The sequence below is a fragment of the Ambystoma mexicanum genome, chromosome 9 (assembly GCF_040938575.1).
Source record: "Ambystoma mexicanum isolate Mex_15411 chromosome 9, UKY_AmexF1_1, whole genome shotgun sequence".
Classification (NCBI taxonomy): domain Eukaryota; kingdom Metazoa; phylum Chordata; class Amphibia; order Caudata; family Ambystomatidae; genus Ambystoma; species Ambystoma mexicanum.
In genome coordinates this window covers 1,324,524,905-1,324,544,578 of record NC_090931.1, presented here as the reverse complement: position 1 = coordinate 1,324,544,578, position 19,674 = coordinate 1,324,524,905, and the positions used below count along the sequence as shown (strand labels likewise).

Below are 19,674 nucleotides of genomic sequence, written 5' to 3'. Positions count from 1 at the left end.
CTTTCCTCTCTCTCTCTCTCTCAACTATATAAGATGGAGGGAAGGCTTCATTGTCTAAGACCCAAGAGGGCTTTCACTTACTATGAATCAGGAAAAGGGAAATCCAGAAAAACTAACAACTTTTCATCAGGTTGGTTGGTGCACTGGCTTGCTGGGCTGTTACCAACGACTCTGCCGAGATAGATTATCCTCTGCATTTTGTAATGCTATGATCTGGCTAACAAGGAAGTGCCTGCAGGTCTCAAGAGCAACTCTATCACAGGCCTGGGGGCTAGCACTTACTCACAGAAGGATCCCGCTGTTGAGAACATCTCTCAGGCAGTGAGATTGTACTGCTTCACTAAATACCACTGCTTGGATTACTTAAAGGGTTCGGACACCAAATTTGGTTGTGCAGCATTTCAGTTTCCCAGCTTAGGGCATGGTTCTTTGCTCTCCTCCCTCTGTCAACTTCTGAAGAGATTTGAAAGATTTTCCAAGTTGAGAAATCTGTAAGAGGAAAGCCTCCCTCGCTTTGGTAATGTTTGTTTCAATGGATTGCCTTCTCCCACAGATTCCTCATCTTGATAGATAGCTATCCAGCATCAGCTGTTAAGAAAACGTTTTGACGAGATGGCGGGGTGTTGTGCCGCTCGATACCGTCAATGACTCCCTCGTATATGGCAATGCCATTCCTCGATTGGACGCAACGTCTGATGTCGTATGAAAGGATGTATTACGACCCCATACCCCAATTCCATTTTTTTACATGCTTAGCACACTATTAGGAACACGCTTATTTTCTATCTCATTGAAAAACTGCATCAGGCTGTCGCAGCCTAAATTGTCTGGTTCAAACTTTGCAAGGACCGCAACTCCAAAATGTCCCTCACAGACCTGCACACTGTGTGTGGTGTCTTGGAGTAGGGCATGACATGGAGCAATGTGGTTCTGCCTTTTGATGAACCAGAAAGCGGTGAGTGAACGCTTGGCAGACCGCCATCCATGCTCATTGGAGCACGATACAGAGGATCCAACACCCCAAAAACGTTGTGAAGGACGTCGCCAAAAAGAAACCCCCCTTAAAAAAAAGAAATTGTAGAAACTCTCCCACTCTCGGAGCAAATCGCACCACTCATTGTCATGGCCACACAAGAAAAAGTGCAGACGTGATTCTGACTCGGCAGACAATAAGGGTAAATCGGACCCTGCAAAGGGTGCATCTAGGAAGGAGTGGGAGGAATCTAAAAACAAAATGCTCATTTTTGAGAAGTCCTCACAGGTACGGCTTGCGCCCCAACGCAGCTGGCCGATCCGGCTCAAACTGCACTGGGTCAGTCTGGGATAAAGCAAACCAGAAAGGGTTGCACGCCCATCGAGAAAAACCACATACTCCGCCAAAGCCGCCTGAAGCCCACTCGGGAGTAGAGGCTCCTCGACCAGTCCTGCAAGATCAGAGTTTTGCACCAGACCCTCATTCGGTGTACGATTCAATGTGGTCCATATTCGATGAGGAGGGAAACCAGATTCCATTCAGGTTGGGGGTGTGACCTTGTACCAGATGCCTGATTTATGGCGAACCAGGTGTGGTGATAAACTCGCCTACAAAAATCCCACAGCTGAAAAAGCAGTTTGTTTTTGTACTTTTCAATGCATATATATATATATGTGGGGGAGACCAATCGCAGTCCCCCATACTCCTCTTAATATAAATGATTACCCTAATGCACTCCCCACATTTATGTGAGTTGAAAAATTGAAAAAAAGCCTTTCAGCCACAGGAATTTGTAGGCGACCATCACTGGATACGATTGCAACTAGCGGAGGGCCTCCACAATGCCAGTGGACTGGACACATCTCCGGACGTGAAGTTTCAACAACTCAACCAGTAAAGGCCCTTTCCTAAGGTTTTTTTTTTTTTTAAGGAGTTGGTCACACTGAAGGTGCACCCCACGTTTTTGACAAAGGTGGTGTCGGAATTTCATCTTGGCAAGAGCATAGACCTTGCAGCGTTTTACCTTCCTCTCCAATTCCCCTAAGGAAGAGGCGAGGTTCCACATGTTGGATCCTAAGAAGGCGCTGAGATTTTACCTGGCCAGGATGGGCCCCTTTTGGAAGGATGACCAGTTTGTTGCCTTCTCACAATCCAGGTTGGGGCGAGCAGTCACTAAGCAAACATCACGCTGAATGGTGCTGTGCATTTCGGAATACGCAGGTAAGGCAGTTCCAGCAGGACGTAGGGCCCACTCTACCAGAGGTGTTGCGGATTCCTCTGCTCACCTCTATACAAACGTTTGCCAAGCATGCCCGCTTGGGCTTGGCCCATGGAGCAAATGCGCACTTTGGTAGGGCAGTCCTTCAGAGCTTCTTGGTTTAGCTTCGTGAATGGAATCCATTGAAGGATAAATTACTTACAGGTAATGTTGTCCCTTTGGATTCTTCTCCAGCAGACTACTCATCCCTCTCCGAGCCTACCTGCTTGGAAGTCCATAGATCATGGTCAGTAGTGGTTTCCTAGTATTCTTATTTCAATGCTTTTCCCCTTTACTGCATCCTCTCGCAGGCTGAGCCAGAGGCGGGGGTGGGGGGCGGTGACTGAGGTATGGGGGCTTAGTGCATCCTTTTATACTACCCCGTTAGTGAGAATTCAAATTTCTGTGCTAATTCCCTTCAACCTTAGACGCCCAGCTTGTTTGCTGGACTTTAGGACTTTGTAATTTCAACCCTGCAGCGAGCCCTTTTTCTCACTTTCTCATGTATTTTGATCTTATTCGGATTATGCGTTTCCTTTGTTTTGGAGTGTTAGGCAGAATCCTGTGCAGTGCCCTTAGGGACCACTACACACAATTAAGATTACAGGTGGCAATACAAGTTTTACCTTTGGTACAAGCCTGTTCTACTATTTTAAAGTGGTAGCAGTAGCGGAGCAGCCAGGCTTATCTCAAGAGTATATGAACAGTAGGAGAAATTACACGAAGGGACAATTACTGTGACTCAAGCAAACACTGACTCAAGGTTTCAGGTAGAAAAATATAAGTACATTTATTTTAAAACCATTCGTTATCAACACAACACTTCTATTAAATTTAAAACCACAGGTTAAATACACTACGACTGACCAATTCACTTTGCACGGTATGAATCAAGTTAAGTACCCTGTGTTTAAGAGAACCAGTGTTACGGAACAATACCTGTTACCGTGAATACGATTGCGATCACTTTTTGACAGTTCGGTCTACTAAATAAACGTGTATCCGTGGCAAGAAATGCTACTGGGGCAATAACACACTTAGCACCTGAGATACCCAAAAAGAGTTGGGGGCAAAAATCATAGGCAATATGTTAGTTACGCAAGCAGAATCGAAAAAAAACTCATGGACAGAAATTCAAGAGTCAAGAGGCCGGAGCCAGTGTCAAGTGGAACCGGGTTCCTGTGTCGAGGATCACACGTCGGATAGTTCGCGATTCAAAGTTGCCAAGAGTACTTTAGATATTGTCAAATGTTCGGAAGCAAAAGTTATAAGGAGGAGGGAAAAATAAGGGCAAGCCTTATAAGAGAGAAATAGGGATTTCACCCAAAATTCCTCAAGCAGCACACAGTACCTTTTCAAAGAAGAAGCTGGTGCCAAGGCAGTTGTTCCTGGTAGTTTCCTGTAGACCCACGATTCCTGGCTTCGGCACGAAGAAGGACGATGAAGGGGGTCTACACCACAAAGGGATGAGGCCGGTAGCAGCGACGATGAATAAAAGGTGCGCTCCTTAAAAACAGGAGAGGCTCTTCAGGTGGCTATCCGGACCACTACAGCAGTTTGCAGAGATTTCAACCACGAAGGGGGCCTCTGGCTGAAGAAGATGAGCTGGTTATCACCACCAGGCTCAAGGGAAGAAGACTCCGGACTGGATCTTCTCTTAATTGTTGAAGGCTAGATAGCTCAGGACTGCAGCAGGGCTTCACCGCGACGGGATAGTTGCAGCAGTCGACCTCTCCTCCGCTTCTCTTCGGTTCCTTGTAGTTCCAGTGGTGACTCTGACTTCCAGCCCAAGAGACCTGCTTTTTATGCGAAAATCCCCCATTAACACAGCCTGGCTGTCAATCACACAGCAGGGGGGTTGTCCAGCCCAGACAACCACCTCAGCCAATCATGAAAAAGTGCAACTTGGGTTTCCAACGATACCCTGTGCAGGGGGTGACTACACCCCTCCCTCACATTCAGCCCACCTAGACACCCAGGCGCTTTGAGGGGGGCTTCTTGGCAGAAGCCTGCCAAAAGACAGTGAACAAAGAGCCGCCCAAAGTAAAACACAAGAAGGAGTTTAACAAAAAGAAATGGCGAATAAACCACACCGGAGCCAAAAGAAAAAGCATTTGGTCAAGCGGGTTTAAGTTTGAGGCTAATACAATAGCCTATAAAATAACCGCGGTAGAAAATTAGAGTAGATACCACTGCCACCAGCCATGTCACAATGTTAAGAGGAAAACAATGATCTAGGAGGTACAGATAAAAAGGGCTAAGATTTAACACTTCCAGTACTCCATGTAAGATGGGGTGTACTGGATCTGTGGTTAAATTACTAAGTAAAGTTAATGGCCACTTTACCCTTTTCTGGGGGACAGTAGTCAGCCTCAGAAATGTAGTCAGTGGGAAGTCTAAAAGCAACCCTGTGTCACTGAAGGTGCTGTGCAACTCACAAAGGAAGGGGGCTACTGAAGTGGTGTACTCCAGAGTCCACAACCACAAAAAACAGAGGAAATACACATGGCAAAACACAAGTAAGAGTGGGGAAAAAGCGGTACACTCTTACCAACTAGAAAAGCACACTTCAGAAAAGCTGCTGGGGGACTCACTAGGTAAGGGAAATTAGTCATAAAATGAGAATTCTCCCTAACATGGAGTATGGCAAACTCCGGAGGCATCTACATTTTGTATGGTGAAACAGCACCTTCAGTGCAGTGTCACAGAGAAATCGGTTATATTTCTCCTAAGGTTTAAATACCTTTTTCTTGTGTGAACTACTATTCCCAAGAAAAGAAAAATGAAATTGACTTTACTTACCTTCTCTTTTATTAGCTCCCACACACCCCATTGGATGAGGAGTGCTGGGGGTTACTCAGAAGCCCCATATCCTACTTACTCATGTAACATTTTTTATGTTACACTCACTACTTTAAAAGGCTGGTGGCAGTGGTTTAATTTTCCTACTATTGTGCTTTTTTACTGCAGGCTGAATCCTCAGCTGCAGTATAGCACCCATGGGTGATCATTGTGTCAAAATGGGCACGTTCTTTTTTCGCCATTTCTTGTTTGTGAGGCCTTTCTTGGGTTTTATTCTGTGCGCCAAACCAGGTTTGAGCCCTTTGTTCATTTTGCTTTTGGTTGATTTCAGTACTGAAAACCGCTTCTGGCTCCAGTGTGTCTGCAAGGGCAGGAAGTGAGGGAGGTGCCCGAAACTCCCCTGTCCTCAGTCTCCAGGGTAACGTGAATGCACCCAGTCCTGATTGGCTGGCGGGCTGTCCTTGCATGACAGCCACCCTGCTGTGAGAGTGACAGCTAGGCTGTGCATGAATGGGAGAAACCTGCATAGAAGGCAAGGCTTCTTGGACTGAAGACAGAGTCGACCACTAGAAGAAACCGTGAACAAAGCTTGCTGCATCCTCCTGGACCATTGAACTGCCCAGTGAAGCCCTGCTGCTGTGCTGAAACTCCTCTTTCTGATCGACAAGAGAAGCTCTGGAAAGGACGACTTCTTCCCTTGGGTTAGTGGGACCAACTAACCCCAAGACGAACTGCTGGAAGACCTTCCCCAACTGGCTGTACTACTTTGCTGCTGCTGGAACCGAGTGCCAGGCGTTGAGAAATCCGTAGTGCAATGTCTGTAAGCCAGTCAAAAGCTCCAGGAGTCTCCTAAGAAGCCTCCGGAAGCAGGACGACCCAAGCTCGAGTCACCTCACCAGAGTGCTGGACTCAAGATCCACAGTGGTGCTGTTTACCGAGCACTGAAACTGCAAAGTGCTGCTTAGCCAAAGAACGCCCGTAGCTGTGGCCGACCTTTGAATTGCTGTGCAGGAGTCCTCCAGATGTCGTCCCTCTTCTCCCCACGACAGAGGCCCAGGAACACAGGATCTGCATCACTGCAACCAGACAGAAGCCAGCTGGAACCTCTTCTAACCAAAAGTACTGTTATGACTTTGGGGAACTTAACTCTTTGTCTTCAGTTCTGTTCTTCTCATTTGAGACTTGCAGTAGCTGCATTTCTAGAGTTGAATTCAGCTCTAACTTTCACAAGCGTAACAGCTTGTGTCCAAACAGTGATTTTCTACAACAAACTCTCTAACTTTGTGCAATACTTTTTGCTATCTAAGAAGTGCCTCAGCTCCATAGACTTGCACCAATTGACTTTGGCTGTCCTGGCTCCCTGCAGACTGTTCTAGTCCATCGACTTTGATTCTTACTGTACCTCATAGGTGATACATGGGTTTTTAACTAATATTGCTGGGAAAGGCGTTCATCTAGACTTCATTGGCAGATTTAAAAGTGCTCACATGCTCTGAGAACCTGTTTAACCTTTTCCCTTCCTTTAACCATTCCTTTCTACCAACCTCAGACTTTACCAAGTACAAAGATGATATATAAATGCCAATACTGTCCTAGTTAGTGAAATCACCTCAGGGTGTAGGAAGTGTGTATGAATCATCTCTAAAGAGTATCTACTTGCTTTGCCTTGATTCTGAGAAAGTACTTTGAAGTGCATTTTTATTGTTGCACAATGCCCTTTTTAAAGAATGCTTATTTAAAACTGACGGTTAAAGAAGAACAAGTTACTTTCTTACCTGGTAACGTTCTTTCGATGGGATGTTCCGACAACGTATTCCACATCTATGACAGATAATCACCACAGCTGTGCTGCTTCGGAAAATTTTCGGCGTCTGCGTCCTGCGTCGATGAGCTGTTCGAGGGCTTCCGTCGAGCCGACGTCACCGGATGTTATAAGTAGGACGCACGACGCCTGCAGCCTCAGTTGTAGTTTTTTCCCCAGAACGTGTGGCACCAATCTTCTGCCAGAATGACTACAGAAAGCCTTGTGGAAACCAAAGCTGCAATCGCATAAGAAATTCTGTAGAGGGGCATGTAGGGAGGGGGCGATGTGGAATACGTCGTCGGAACATCCCATCGAAAGAACGTTACCAGGTAAGAAAGTAACTTGTTCTTCAAAGGGATTGGTTCCTCCGACGTATTCCACATCTATAATAGACTCCTAAAGCAGTACCAATGTATGGAGGTGGGAAAAGAATTTAGAATTTTAGAATGCCCAATCAAATTGCAGAATATAGGACTGCCTTACCAAAGGCCAAATCCCTCCCATGGACAGTATCCAGGGAGTAGTGTTTGATAAAAGTATGGACAGAGGCCCATGTGGCTGCTTCACAAATGTTACGAAGGGGAACACTCCTCTACAAAGCAGGGCCCTCAAGCCTACCGGAGGGTCCTTACCTACCAGACGGTAGCATTCGAGATGGTCAAGGTAATCCATCTGGACAACGTCTGCTTAGTAACCGCTTGACCCAAACGCCTTCCAGCGTATCCTACAAAGAGCTGATCGTCCACTCTGACCCGGGACATGCGTGAGATGTAGAAGCTTAACGCTCTCCTAGGATCCAACCTATGGAGCCTCTCCTCTTCCTTATCAGGATGCGGAGGAGGATAGAACGCCGGAAGAATGACCTTCTGTCTTAAATGAAATTCCGACACAACCTTCGGAAGAAATGAAGGACATACCCTAAGGACAACCCTGTCCTTATGGAACACCGTGAAGGGTGGCTTGGTGGATAGTGCCTGCAACTAACTCACTCTGCGAGTGGAATTAACTGCAACTAAAAATACAGTTTTAAAGGTAAACAGTCTCAAAGGGCAAGAATGTAAAGGCTCAAACAGAGCTCCCATGAGGAATTTTAGAACCAGGTTCAAATCCGAACCTGGCACCTGGAAAGGCGACGGTAGGAACACATTAATAAGCCCTTTCAGAAACTGAGAAATCAAAGGAATCTTAAAATAAGAACACTCCTCAGACGAGCGCTTAAATATGGACAGCGCCGCCAGGTAACCTTTAATGGTACCCACTTGCAGGCCCTTGTGGGCCAATGAAAACAAAAAAGACAGAAACACAGGAATGGCACATGAAAAAGGATCCACATTCTTAACCCTGCACCAGTCGCAGAACTTTCTCCAATGGCAACGGTACAGGAACTTGGTTGCGGGCCTTCTGGCCGAAAGCAACACCTCATCACGTCTTCAGGGAGGTCCCAATCCTTATACCTCAACCTTTCAGAAGCCAAGCATGAAGGTTGAGGGACTTGACCTCTGGATTAAGAACCTGACCGTCCTCCCGTGAGAGCAGATTGTCTCGGTAGGGAAGACGGCATGGAGGGCAGATGGACATGTCGAGAAGGTCCGAGTACCACGTTCTCCTGGCCCATGCCGGAGCAATGAGGATCATCCGAGAACCGAACCTCCGTAACCTCCGCAGCACCTGCAGAATGACAGGGATTGGAGGAAACGCGTACAGCAGTGGGAAGGACCACTCCACCACGAACGCGTCCCCTAAGGCTCCTCTTGGAGGGAATTCCTGCGAGCAGAATCTTTCGTACTTCCGGTTGACACCGGTGGCGAAGAGATCAACTTCTGGGGTCCCCCAAAGGGCAAAGATCTCCAGCAGAATATCCTGAGCCAGCTGCCACTCGTGAGAGACTGTGCTCTGCCTGCTCAGAGCGTCCGCCGTCTCGTTTCGTCTCCGGCCAGATGAACTGCCGAGATCGAAATGTCCTGCTGGATGGCCCAGAACCAGAGCTGCATCGCCTATCTGCACAGAGGGAGACCCCCCCCTGCCCCCCCTTTTGGTTGAGGTAGTGCATGGCCACCGTATTGTCCGTCAGAATCAGGACATTCTTCCCCCACACAGATGGCAGAAAAGCCTTCAGGGCTAGCCTGATGGCCCTCAGCTCCAACAGATTGATATGGAGTCTTGACTGACGGAGACCGACCGCTGTCAACTGGTTGGCATGAGCTCCCCATCCCGTGATGGACGCGTCCGTCACGATCGTTACCTCCGGCCAGGGTAGCCAAAATGTAGCCCCCTTCAACAGATTGCCTTCGACGGCCCACCACAGAAGATCCTGGGCGACCGAGGGTGGCACCTGAACAGGGTCCGACATCCTGCCGGAGGACTGCGACTACTGCAGCTTGAGAGCCCATTGCAGAGATCTAATTCGCAACCTGGCCTCTGGCACCAGAAGAATGCAGGATGCCATGAGGCCGAGCAACCTCAAGAACTCGAACGCCGGGAGACTCTGGGTATGTTGAAACTTGTTGACCATCTGCAGAATGCGATGAGCCCTCACCTTGGGAGGCGAACACTGCCCCAGGGATGGGTCGAGCACTGCTCCGATGTACTGGAGCCGCTGGGTAGGGTATCAAGTGGGACTTCTTTAAGTTGAGGGAAAAGCTCAGCCTGTGAAGGGAGTGGCAGGTGACGGACAGATGATCCAGGACTTGCTCAGGAGAGCGCGCCCTGATCAACCAATCGTCCTGGTAGGAGTAGACGTGAATCCTCCCTTTCCTGAGATACGCTGCCACCACCACCATGAGCTTGGTGAAGACCCTCGGGCGGAGGTCAGTCTGAACGGCAGGACCCAAAACTGAAAATGCGAGCCGCCAACCGCGAACCTCAGGTACTTCTTGTGCTTGGGATGAATAGGCACATGAAAGTAAGCGTCCTTGAGGTCGAGAGACACCAACCAGTCCTGAAGTTGAAGGGCCTGGAGGACTTGAGAAAGAGTAACCATCTTGAACTTTTCCTTCCTGAGGAGTTTGTTCAAACCACGCAAGTCCATGATGGGTCTCAATCCACCGTCCTTTTTCGGAATACAAAAATATGGGGAATACCATCCCTTGTTCCTCTCCGCTACAGGCACCAGTTCTATGGCACCTTTCTCCAGCAGGGATTTGATTTCCTGCGCAAGGAGCGGATCCGGACTCTTCAAAGAGAGATTCCCTGGTGGATTGTTGGGAGGCCTCTGCCGGAAAGGAAGACAGTAGCCGTGGGCTATGATCTCCAGAACCCACACATCTTAAGTAATTGCATACCATTCTAAAAGATGCTGCGCCAGCCTTCCCCTAACCGGCGAACCATGGGACATGGCCTCATGACTGAGTGGAAGCAGCTGCGGCAGTGCCTGAGGGCAAAGAGGCAACTGCCCGAGCAGCTTTGGCACCTCGAGTACCTTGTTTTCCACCTCTGGTACTCTTACGTTGGCCCCTTTGACTGCCAGCTCCCCTCAGTCTACCAAAGGAAGAGTAGTATCCAAAGGAACCTCCCTTCCATTGCTGTCCCCTAGGACGAAAAGGCGGAGGTTGGCGAACTGCAGCGCTCAACGACTTCGCTGCAGCTTTGGAGGTCTCAAGGCTCTAATCAGCCTTGCTGACAAAAAGATGTACACCATCAAAGGGCATGTTGAGAAGCCGGGCTTGAACGTCAGGAGCAAATCCCGACTTCCACAACCATGCAAATCTGCGCATTACGGTGCTCGCCGCCATGGACCGGCTGACGGTCTGCCATGTCCAGACCTGACTGAACGGATTCACACATGGAATCCTTGCCATCCTGAACGAGAGCAAGAAAACCATCCTGTTCCTCCCCTTCGGTAATATGTCCAGCCGCCAAGGACACACAATTCCACAGAGTGTGAGTGAAACGTGCTAAGGCACACACAGAGTTAGCTGCCTGTAAAGCCATACCCCTAAAGAAAACACTTTCTTTGCCCAGCCATCAAAACGTTTGTCGTCCCTATCCGGAAGGATGGTAGGGTACGACGCCTGCTTTGCTGGGGCCGTAGCCGCCTGCACCACCAAACTCTCCGGAGTGGGGTGCGTAGTCAAGTAACAGGGGTCGCTACTAGCCAGGGGGCCCCATGGAGGAGTCTCTGGTGCCGCTAGCATGGCGAGGACGACTTCCCCGATGGCGTCCTTGATGATAACCCCCATCTGAGACACCCTCATGAGGCCGAGAAACTTCTCGAAGAGAACCTCCTCACTGGCCAAAGAGGTGGCAGGGGGTACCAAAAGGGTATCAGGGGGCTGCTGGAGCCACTGCATACCCTGTCCATATGGATGCAAAGGAAAGCTGTCCTGCACAAATGAGGGGTAGACTGCAGGCCATGTATCTGGTTGATGCCAGTCCCACCTTGACACTCGTTCTTTGCGGAACTCCTGGAATGGCAGTGGACGGGTGCCTCTTTCTGGCGCGGCGGCCATTTTGTCGGGCTGCCTGCCACGTGCCTGTGACGTGCTGCTTGGCACGCTGGGCCCGGCCTCTCCCAAGACTCTTGCGTGTGGATCACGAGGCCTACCCTGCTCCTCGGGCCTCGGCCCGGTAGGTGACACACCCTCAACCCGGGGGGTTGGTAGAGCTGCGTTTAGACACCCCCTCTGAAGAATTGCCGGTATTATGGTGTAGCACCTCGGCCATGGTGCCGGTAAAAGGGCGTAGCCCCTCGGGTGTAGACCCGGTACAAGAACCTTCCAGTCCCTCAAAACTGCACCCAGGAGGATCTGAGGATCCCTCTACCCGAAGGCTGGTAACTGTAGCAACCGTGGTGCACGTGCCGATAGAAGGACCTGTCCAGTTCCTCCCGCGTGGGAGAGTCACTGGGAAGGAGTCTCCGTTGCGGGGTGCGCTGGAAAATATCGGCCCTACCTTGGGCCTGCTTCAATGCTTCACAAAGTTCTTGAGATCCTCTGGAGGCGACTTCTGGAAGAGCTTGCCCCACCTGGCTAGTCTGTTCTTCAGTTCCTTCAAGGACAGCAAGTCACACGCCGAACATGATTGGCAACCGTGGTCTGGGCCAAGGCAACATAGGCAGAGGGCGTGGGGGTCTGAAGTTGGGAAGAGCCTGGTGCAGGATGGACACCTGCTGAACCCTGTAGAAGTCGACATGCGCCGGGGAGGAGCGTGACGCTTGAGGACAGAGTACCTGAATGACAGATAAGACAAAAAAAGACAAAAAGAGAAGAAGTACCCGCGCGTGGAATAACATGGCCGAAGCCAAACCCAGGAGCGCTGGTGAATTCGGCCTGTTCCCATCGACGTGGAAAAGGGGACTGGGGTGTGGCACCGGAGGGCAGAGTCAGGGCAGCACATGCTCCCTGGGCCGCGCCCCTGCACGCCTCTAAATTTAAAGGGGAAGAAGGTTTTTTTCTGGTGAAAAAGGTTCCGTCTCCCGTCCCTTGGAAGGGACACCCATACACTATGGAGGAAAGGGGACGGGACTTAAGAGTATCTGTGGGATAAAAATGCATAAAAAAAAATATTCCACTTATGCATTAGTCCATCCTCCCAGATTGCTCATCACACTGCAACCTACCGCTGACAAACACCTCGTGTTAACCATTGTACTTCTGTGGATACTCAGCCTCTGGGGGAAATGGATGGCACCGAGAGCATGGGGCACAGCCAGCCCATATTTAGCAACCATGAATTCCCATAAGGAGTTATGGTCGCCAATGATAGAGCTGAGCCGCACTGCAGCCAACCCCCTAACCCCCACCCTCCGGTGGACGAAAACATTTCTAAAGCCAGGCTGGCACCTTGAGGATATTTGTAAAATACAGCATTTGCGAGAGAAAGGACTAATTCACCAGAAAAAACATTACCAAAACAAAAAGGTAAGTTGTTTGTTCATCTGCAGCAACACCCACATGCTAATATAACATGTGTAAACAAGCAGCTTTGGGTTTTTGTACTTGATCCCAAAAAAAAAACTAATTACACAACTGCTTGTACAAGGGGTCTGGCATTCATGTAGCAAGGCTTCATGCTGTAGTGCTTCTAATATATCAGAATTTTGTTATACCAAATTTCAAGAAAGTTTGCTAACATTGCATGTATTAGCATAGTTAACTACTCTTAACCCAGACTGACGAATTAGTAAGTGGCATCAATGATTCGTGAGGATGAGGAGTTGAATTTTATTTATTAGAAGCTACTAGAGTGGGACCCCCCCCTTCTTTCCTTCCTTCTTTTTATCTTTGTTGTATGACTATTAGTCCAAGTCACCCGGCCAGGCCTGACATTTCTAAAGGTCTTTAGCAGCTAAAGGCAGTGAGGCCAGAGAAGCAACAGAGGCCCTGCTGGCCTAGTTGAGTGCAGTAAACACAATAACGAACCACCCCCTAAAATCCTTAACTAGCAGGAGCCACATTTGTCTGTCAAATTTTCCAGTCCCAAGCACCACACAGCACCAGTGGATCTCATTTCAGCCTCTTGCAGTCCTTAACAGGACTTAACACTTGAGGCCTTTGGAGGGGAGCAATGGGGGAACTAAACACATCATCATCATCTGGATGAAGTAGTAGCATTCCTGAAGCAGAGTCTAAGCGTGTGCCTTAAAAGGAATCAAAGTCATGGGGCTATACATATACACCACCCACAATGCTGACACAAAGCAAACAGAGCCGCAGTGTAATATCTCATCTGCCCTCCTGACCCCCCAACCCACCCATCCACCCAGATCCATTCTGCTCTCTGGCTAAGAAAGCTTCCAAACCCAGGCTTGAGCCTGAGAAGACATTGCTGAGATGAGGAGTCTGTGGGAAGAACTGCTGTTATTTTTTACACTTTCCCTATAGGGTATGTAAGACCATCTTGACGGTTTTAAAAACAATGATGGGCTAAAACCAAAAAAATACTTCTATACAATAAAGTCTTTTACAATACAATATTGAGTATTTTGTTTTTTTATTGCAGGTCATCATCTTGAGATCAAATGCTGGAAAGTTAAGAGGTTGGAGAATGTACCAAAACCTTATATAATTTAGACAAAGTATAGGGCACTCATCCTGGTTGCATGAACTTTGAAGTGATTCTCTCCACTATCCCTTTTTAAGATCAATATAAACATGGAATGTATGAAAGTAAACCTATGCACATTGATCTTGGCAAAAGTGAACATCTTGCTTGGTTTTCTGGTTCAGCAAGTACTTATTGGCATCCATAAGAAACAAATGTGACCATTGGAATAACACTAAAGAGGAGAGGAAGTGGCTTGCACCACCTTGCTGTCTGTATTTTCCGAAGCTAGGGCACTGAATCATTCATATTCTCTCTTTCGGTCTGAGTAAATAAATACAATTACATGGATTTGGATACAAAGGCTAAAAACAGGGAAAAAGAAATCACAAATCTTTCTTACGTTGAGACTGTGAAACCACTTTAGCACGGCTGCGTCCTCTACTATCCACAACTGCTGATGCTGTGCTTGTGGAACTACCAGAACTCGGACGTCTAGTTCGAATTCGCCCTACAGGAAACAGAAAAACCTGAAAATTAGAATAAGTTTCTACACCATGAAAAGCCGACCCAATTCCGAATATAAATTAATCAAACCACATCTGGTGGCCAATCTCAAAGGATCAACTGGCGCCTGTAATACTTAACTGTTACCTCACTACTCATTATCCACCAGGGATGAAATAAAATCTCTAAATCACCTTAACTGAAAAATGTGAAGCGCACCAGTTAGACACATGGCAAATGGTGTCAATAACATTTTGCCTCCTAGCATGCAGAAAACAAAAAATATGAAAAAGGGAACTTAATATATCAGAAAGGAAGAAAGAGGTTATAGAAGAACACGTTACTTACCTCCAGTAATGCTCTTTCTGATGGATGTTCCTTGCACAGATTTCCCATTTTAGCTATATTTCAGCAGCTTGAGCTGATCACAGGAAACTGTTCACCAATAGGGGCCACCATGCGATCTATGCATGTGATCCCTCTATGCATGCGCTACACGCCAGGTGTGACGGTTCCCCGTGACCTCAGTTTCTACAGATTGTTGATTCCCCCATGCGGCTGAGGACGGGGGAAACAATCAGAATATTATTTGGATGAGCTCTCAATCTTAGGGGTAGGATAAGAGGGCAAGGAGGAATCTGTGGGAGAGAGTGCGGGGGGGGCATCCATCAGAAAGAACACAAGTAATATGTTCCTCGAACAGATGTCCTCCCCCAGATTCCCCATCTTGGATAGACTCCCAAAGCATTAAAGCACTATTCATTATCCTAGGGGAGGGGAGCACAAATCTAGAGACCAGATTTGAATCAAAGTTTAGGAAGACCGCCCTACCAAATCAGGTGTCCTGGCAGACAAATTCAGGCAGTAGTGCTTAGGAAAGGCATGCAACCATGACCAGATTACAGCTTGGTAAATGTATAGCATATTGGAAACCATCGCTCTGGTCAAGTGCACCCTGAGGCTCCAAGGCACTTTTCCTGTGATTGAAAGCATTATGAAAAACAAAAGACTATCCATCTGGACAATGTTTTTGTTTGGTCACTGATCTACCCAGTCTAAGACTAGTATATCCCACAAAATGTTGGTCATACACACTAAAGCCTCTATCTTGAAAGATAGAAAATCTGAGCCCTCCTGAGGTCTAATCTATGAAACTTCTCTTCCTCTGTGGATGGTGAGGCAGAGGGCAGAAGACTAGGCAGGGAATATTATGGGAAAGAATACATCAAAAACTACTTTGGGCAGAAACGTATATCTAACGCAGAGTGTTACTTTGTCTTTAGTGAATACTGTAAACGGGGGCTTGTAGGATAGAGACTGCAGGTGGTTGACCCTTTGTGATGAGGCGATCGTCACCAAAAATAAAGTCTTCCAGGAAAGGAGTCTGAGAGGACACAAATGTATGGGATCAAAGGGGCCCCCCCACCCATCAAGAAATTGAACACTAGGTTAAAATCCCAGGCTGCAACAACAAAGGGAACAGGAGGGAAAATGGTTGTTAGGCCTTTGAGAAGTTGGATAGGTATGATAAATACAAACCCTATTCAGGTTTACGCTTAAAGATTAATAGCGCAGCAAAAAATGTCTTTAATGTCACTTGAAAGACCTTGCTCAGGAAGGTGTGAAGAAAAGGACAAAACCATCCCTACATTGCACAAACAAGGGTCAGGTTGTTTTACACTGCACCAGCTGCAAACTTTCTTTCAGCCAAGCAGCGACTTGGTTGCTAGTCTTCTTGCTGAAAGCAACACCTCCATGATGTCCTCTGGAAGGTCCCACTCCTACCGCCTCCTTTCACAAGCCATTTATGAAGGTCGAGGGTGTTGATGCTCAGATAAATGACTAAGCCTTCCAAATGTGAGACGAAGTACACCCGCAGAGAAAGACACCACACAGTGGCAGATGGCCATGTCTAGAGGTTCCTTGTACCACGTCCTCCCACCACAGTCTGGATCCTCATGGTTACAAACCTTCTCAACCTCCTGAGAATGTAAGGCATGACAGCGAAACAGTGGGAATGTGTATAGAAGAGGTATGTTAGAGGCCACCACAAATTCCTCCCCCAGTGCTCCTCTTGGAGAAAATATGCTTGAGCAGAGCAGATCGCACTATGTTGGAACTGGAGGCTAAAAGATTGACTTGACAGGTTCCCCAACGGTAAAAGATCGCAGAAAGGACTTACTGGCACAGCTTCCACTGGTGGGAGAACGAGCCAGCAAAATGAAATGTAACAGGAAGATACCATTCTGTAATGCCCAAGTACTGCATTTACTCTCTGAACAGAGGAAGTGACCTTGCACCACCGTTCTTGTTGAGGTAGTGTAACATGGACACCATGTTGCCCATCATGATCAGAACAGCCTTCCCCTGTACAGAAGGCAAGAATGCAATCCCTCAGCTCCAAAAGGTTTATGTGAAGTTTTGTTGCTGCTGGGGGCCATAGCCTGCTTACTGTCAATTTGTTCAGCTGAGCAAAAGCCTTTCCAGGAGGCATCTGTTAACACGGTCTCCTCCGTCCATAGCTACCAAAAGGGTTCTCTCATCAGGTTCTCTCTGTGAGACCACCACAAAGTCCTGACACACCCAGATTTGGACCTGGAGACGATCTGTCATGCTTCCTGAGAACTGTGACCACTGAAAACAGAGCCAATTGAAGCTATCTCATTTTCAGTAAGCCTCTGGCAACAGGAAAAGCAGGATGCCATGACGCCAAGCAACTGTAGAAAGTCCAGGGGCTGCATGGTGAGTGCTCTGCAACTTTGTGGCTATATGCTAATATGAAGAGTCATGTCCTCTGGTGGAACAGCCTTCCAAAAGGAAGTGCCCAGGACCACTCTGATGAAATGAAGTGTTTGTGAATGTGTTACCTAGGGCTGCTTGAAGTTCAGGGAGAAGCCCAGTTGGTGTAAGAGGAGACAGGAGTGGCTTATATGATTGTGAGGCTACTCAAGGAAGCAGGCTCGAATTAGATAATAGGGTAGGAGTATCCAAAAAGAAAATGTATGTATGGTATAATTGTTCGAATTTAGGCTGTCCTAAAATTTCCTACAGCCAAAAATGTCAAACAATTATACCATACTATCCGATTATAGCGAACAGGGTGAGTGGGGGTTGCGGGGTGTCCGCCGCTCCCTTGTTCGCTATAATGGGATCAGCCATTGCAGGAGTGTCATTCTTCAGTATGGGGACCTTTTATCTTAAATCGGCCACTACATGCTCCATAAGGTGAAATAATGAAAAGGGCTTTTCCGTATTTTGATCAGTGGCATTAGCAGCAGTTTGCCAGAAGAGGGAGCTCTCCTACTATATTTGCTGGATCAGAAGCAAATCTTCAAGATAACAAGTTTGAATACTGTGGCAAGGTCCCTCTGAGGTAATAAAAACGCACGCATGCCGTTTAATGTTGTACAAATAAAACACATGTTATTATAATGCATAGAAGCGGGGAATCAGATTACATAAGAACACATTTGGAAAACATATGGGGAAACGAATGTGCAATTTTACTGCAGATTTTACATTTTTTAGATTCGCAATTTTGTGCTGCGGTATAATCGCGTACATTGGATAATTGTCCAGGCAAGTAAAGACATGAATACCCCTCTCTCCCTAGAATGGCTGTCAACGCTGACAACTTGAAGACCCTCTAGCGAAGATTAACCCACAGGCAGGAGGACATAGAGCCGAAAGTTGGCACTGCCAATGACAAACCTAAGGTACAATCTGTGCTTCGGTTGGCTGGGAATATAAAAGTAAGTGTCCTGGAGGTTAAGTGACACCAACCAATCCTGTAACTCCAGGGCTGGTAGGATCTCAGTAGCTTGTTCAAGCGCCTCAGGTAGGTGAGGACAATCATTTTGGAACAGCCAAAGCTGGATGAATATCTATGAAGATGAGGAATCTGTGGGAGAAGAATACATAGCAAGAACATTACTGGTAAATAATTTCTCCAATCAACCATTATTTTTGAATTTACGATCACTGAATTGCACCCATCACTGCATGACCACTACCTCCGATAACAGATTCTCTTATGGTTTGCCTGTGACCTGTGATCTTTGTAAGATACCCAGTGTTTGTTACTGTAAGAGTCCTAACAAGCATGGGAGAATCCTGCTGCATGACCTACTTTGCTCACAGAAGTCGATCTTTCATTCACCAGTTGAGATGAGGTGCTAATTAAAGACATCCGTCTCCACAATTGCTGCCTATGGGGCAACAAGTCTCTACCCACTGAACGAACGAACACCAGTAAAGACGCACCTTGAAAAGCAGCCACTATTTTTCCTATCCTTTACCTCACCATAATGGTCCAAGTCATCATTTTCATAAAAGGGTTTAACCAATGGATTGAAATTACTTGCAACTCTTGCAGAAGCTCCCGCTCTGGCTGACAGAGGGCGTGGGGTTCTCTTTGGAGGCCTTCTCACAAATGGGAGGCAGTAGCCCCACTATCAGTTGGAGGGCCCAGGCGTCTGAGGTGATTACTCTCCATTTGGCCAAAAGAAAATCAGGAGATTCTCCCTCCAATTGGCGAAATATGTGGAGCCCTGTGGAAGTCGATGCTGCTGCTGCTGCTATCGACTGCCTCGCTCCACCCCTGCCTTTAGCCGAGCATGGGAACCTGCGTTGCCCTTGTTTGGCCTGGGGCGCTTGTGCCATACTGGCAAAGGTGGAGCATCTCCTGTACCTTCTTCCTTTGGATCCAAAGGAATAAGCTTGGCGTGGGTGTAGCTGCTGCACAAGTCCTTAAATTTCTCCAGGTACTGGTGTGCCTTGTGGCCCCATCGAAGGTCATTTCGATAAATTTTGTTTGTACATTCGGTCAAAAACCTGTCCCTCTCAGATACACCTACCTGAGCAGAACCGTGGAGGTACCCATAGCACGGCCCATGCAGTCAGTCGCGTCCAAACATGCTTTAAGAGCTTGGCAGGCCATCTTGCTGTCAGCCACTATGTCCAACAAACCAGCTTTGACTACCCTCTTCAGGGAGGTAGTCAGCTGCCTCTGAAATAGCTCTCTAGAGTATGTGAGAAATCTTGGTGAACCACACAAGGAATTTGCCACCTTGAGGGCCAAAGTCCTATGAGACGAAGACCTTTCTGCCAATGCAGCGATCTTCTTTGATTTCCTGTTGGTGGGAATGTTCGACAATGAGGGCCTCTATGTGACAGTCGTGGCCTGCACAACTAACCAGTTTGGGTGGCACATCAGGAACAGATTGCCTCTCATTGGCTTATTTTGGTCCGCTCTGCGTTGACCGCCAACATCAAACACAGGCGTTGCCACAGTTGCATGACAGGGTCCGCTATGGCAGCATTGACCAGTAAAGCGCAGTCAGCATCCAG

At 47.7% G+C, this 19,674-nt stretch overlaps 1 protein-coding gene across 35 annotated transcripts in view; it reads right to left on the bottom strand.

Moving 5' to 3' along the window:
• Positions 1 to 19,674, bottom strand: part of CLASP1 (cytoplasmic linker associated protein 1) — a 2,584,612-nt gene that overhangs the window by 1,489,224 nt on the left and 1,075,714 nt on the right. For all 35 annotated transcript variants that reach the window (XM_069616701.1, XM_069616702.1, XM_069616704.1 and 32 more), the window contains one exon: positions 14,222 to 14,329. In XM_069616701.1, coding sequence (XP_069472802.1) covers positions 14,222 to 14,329 — 108 coding nt within the window. The remainder of the gene's footprint in view (positions 1 to 14,221; positions 14,330 to 19,674) is intronic.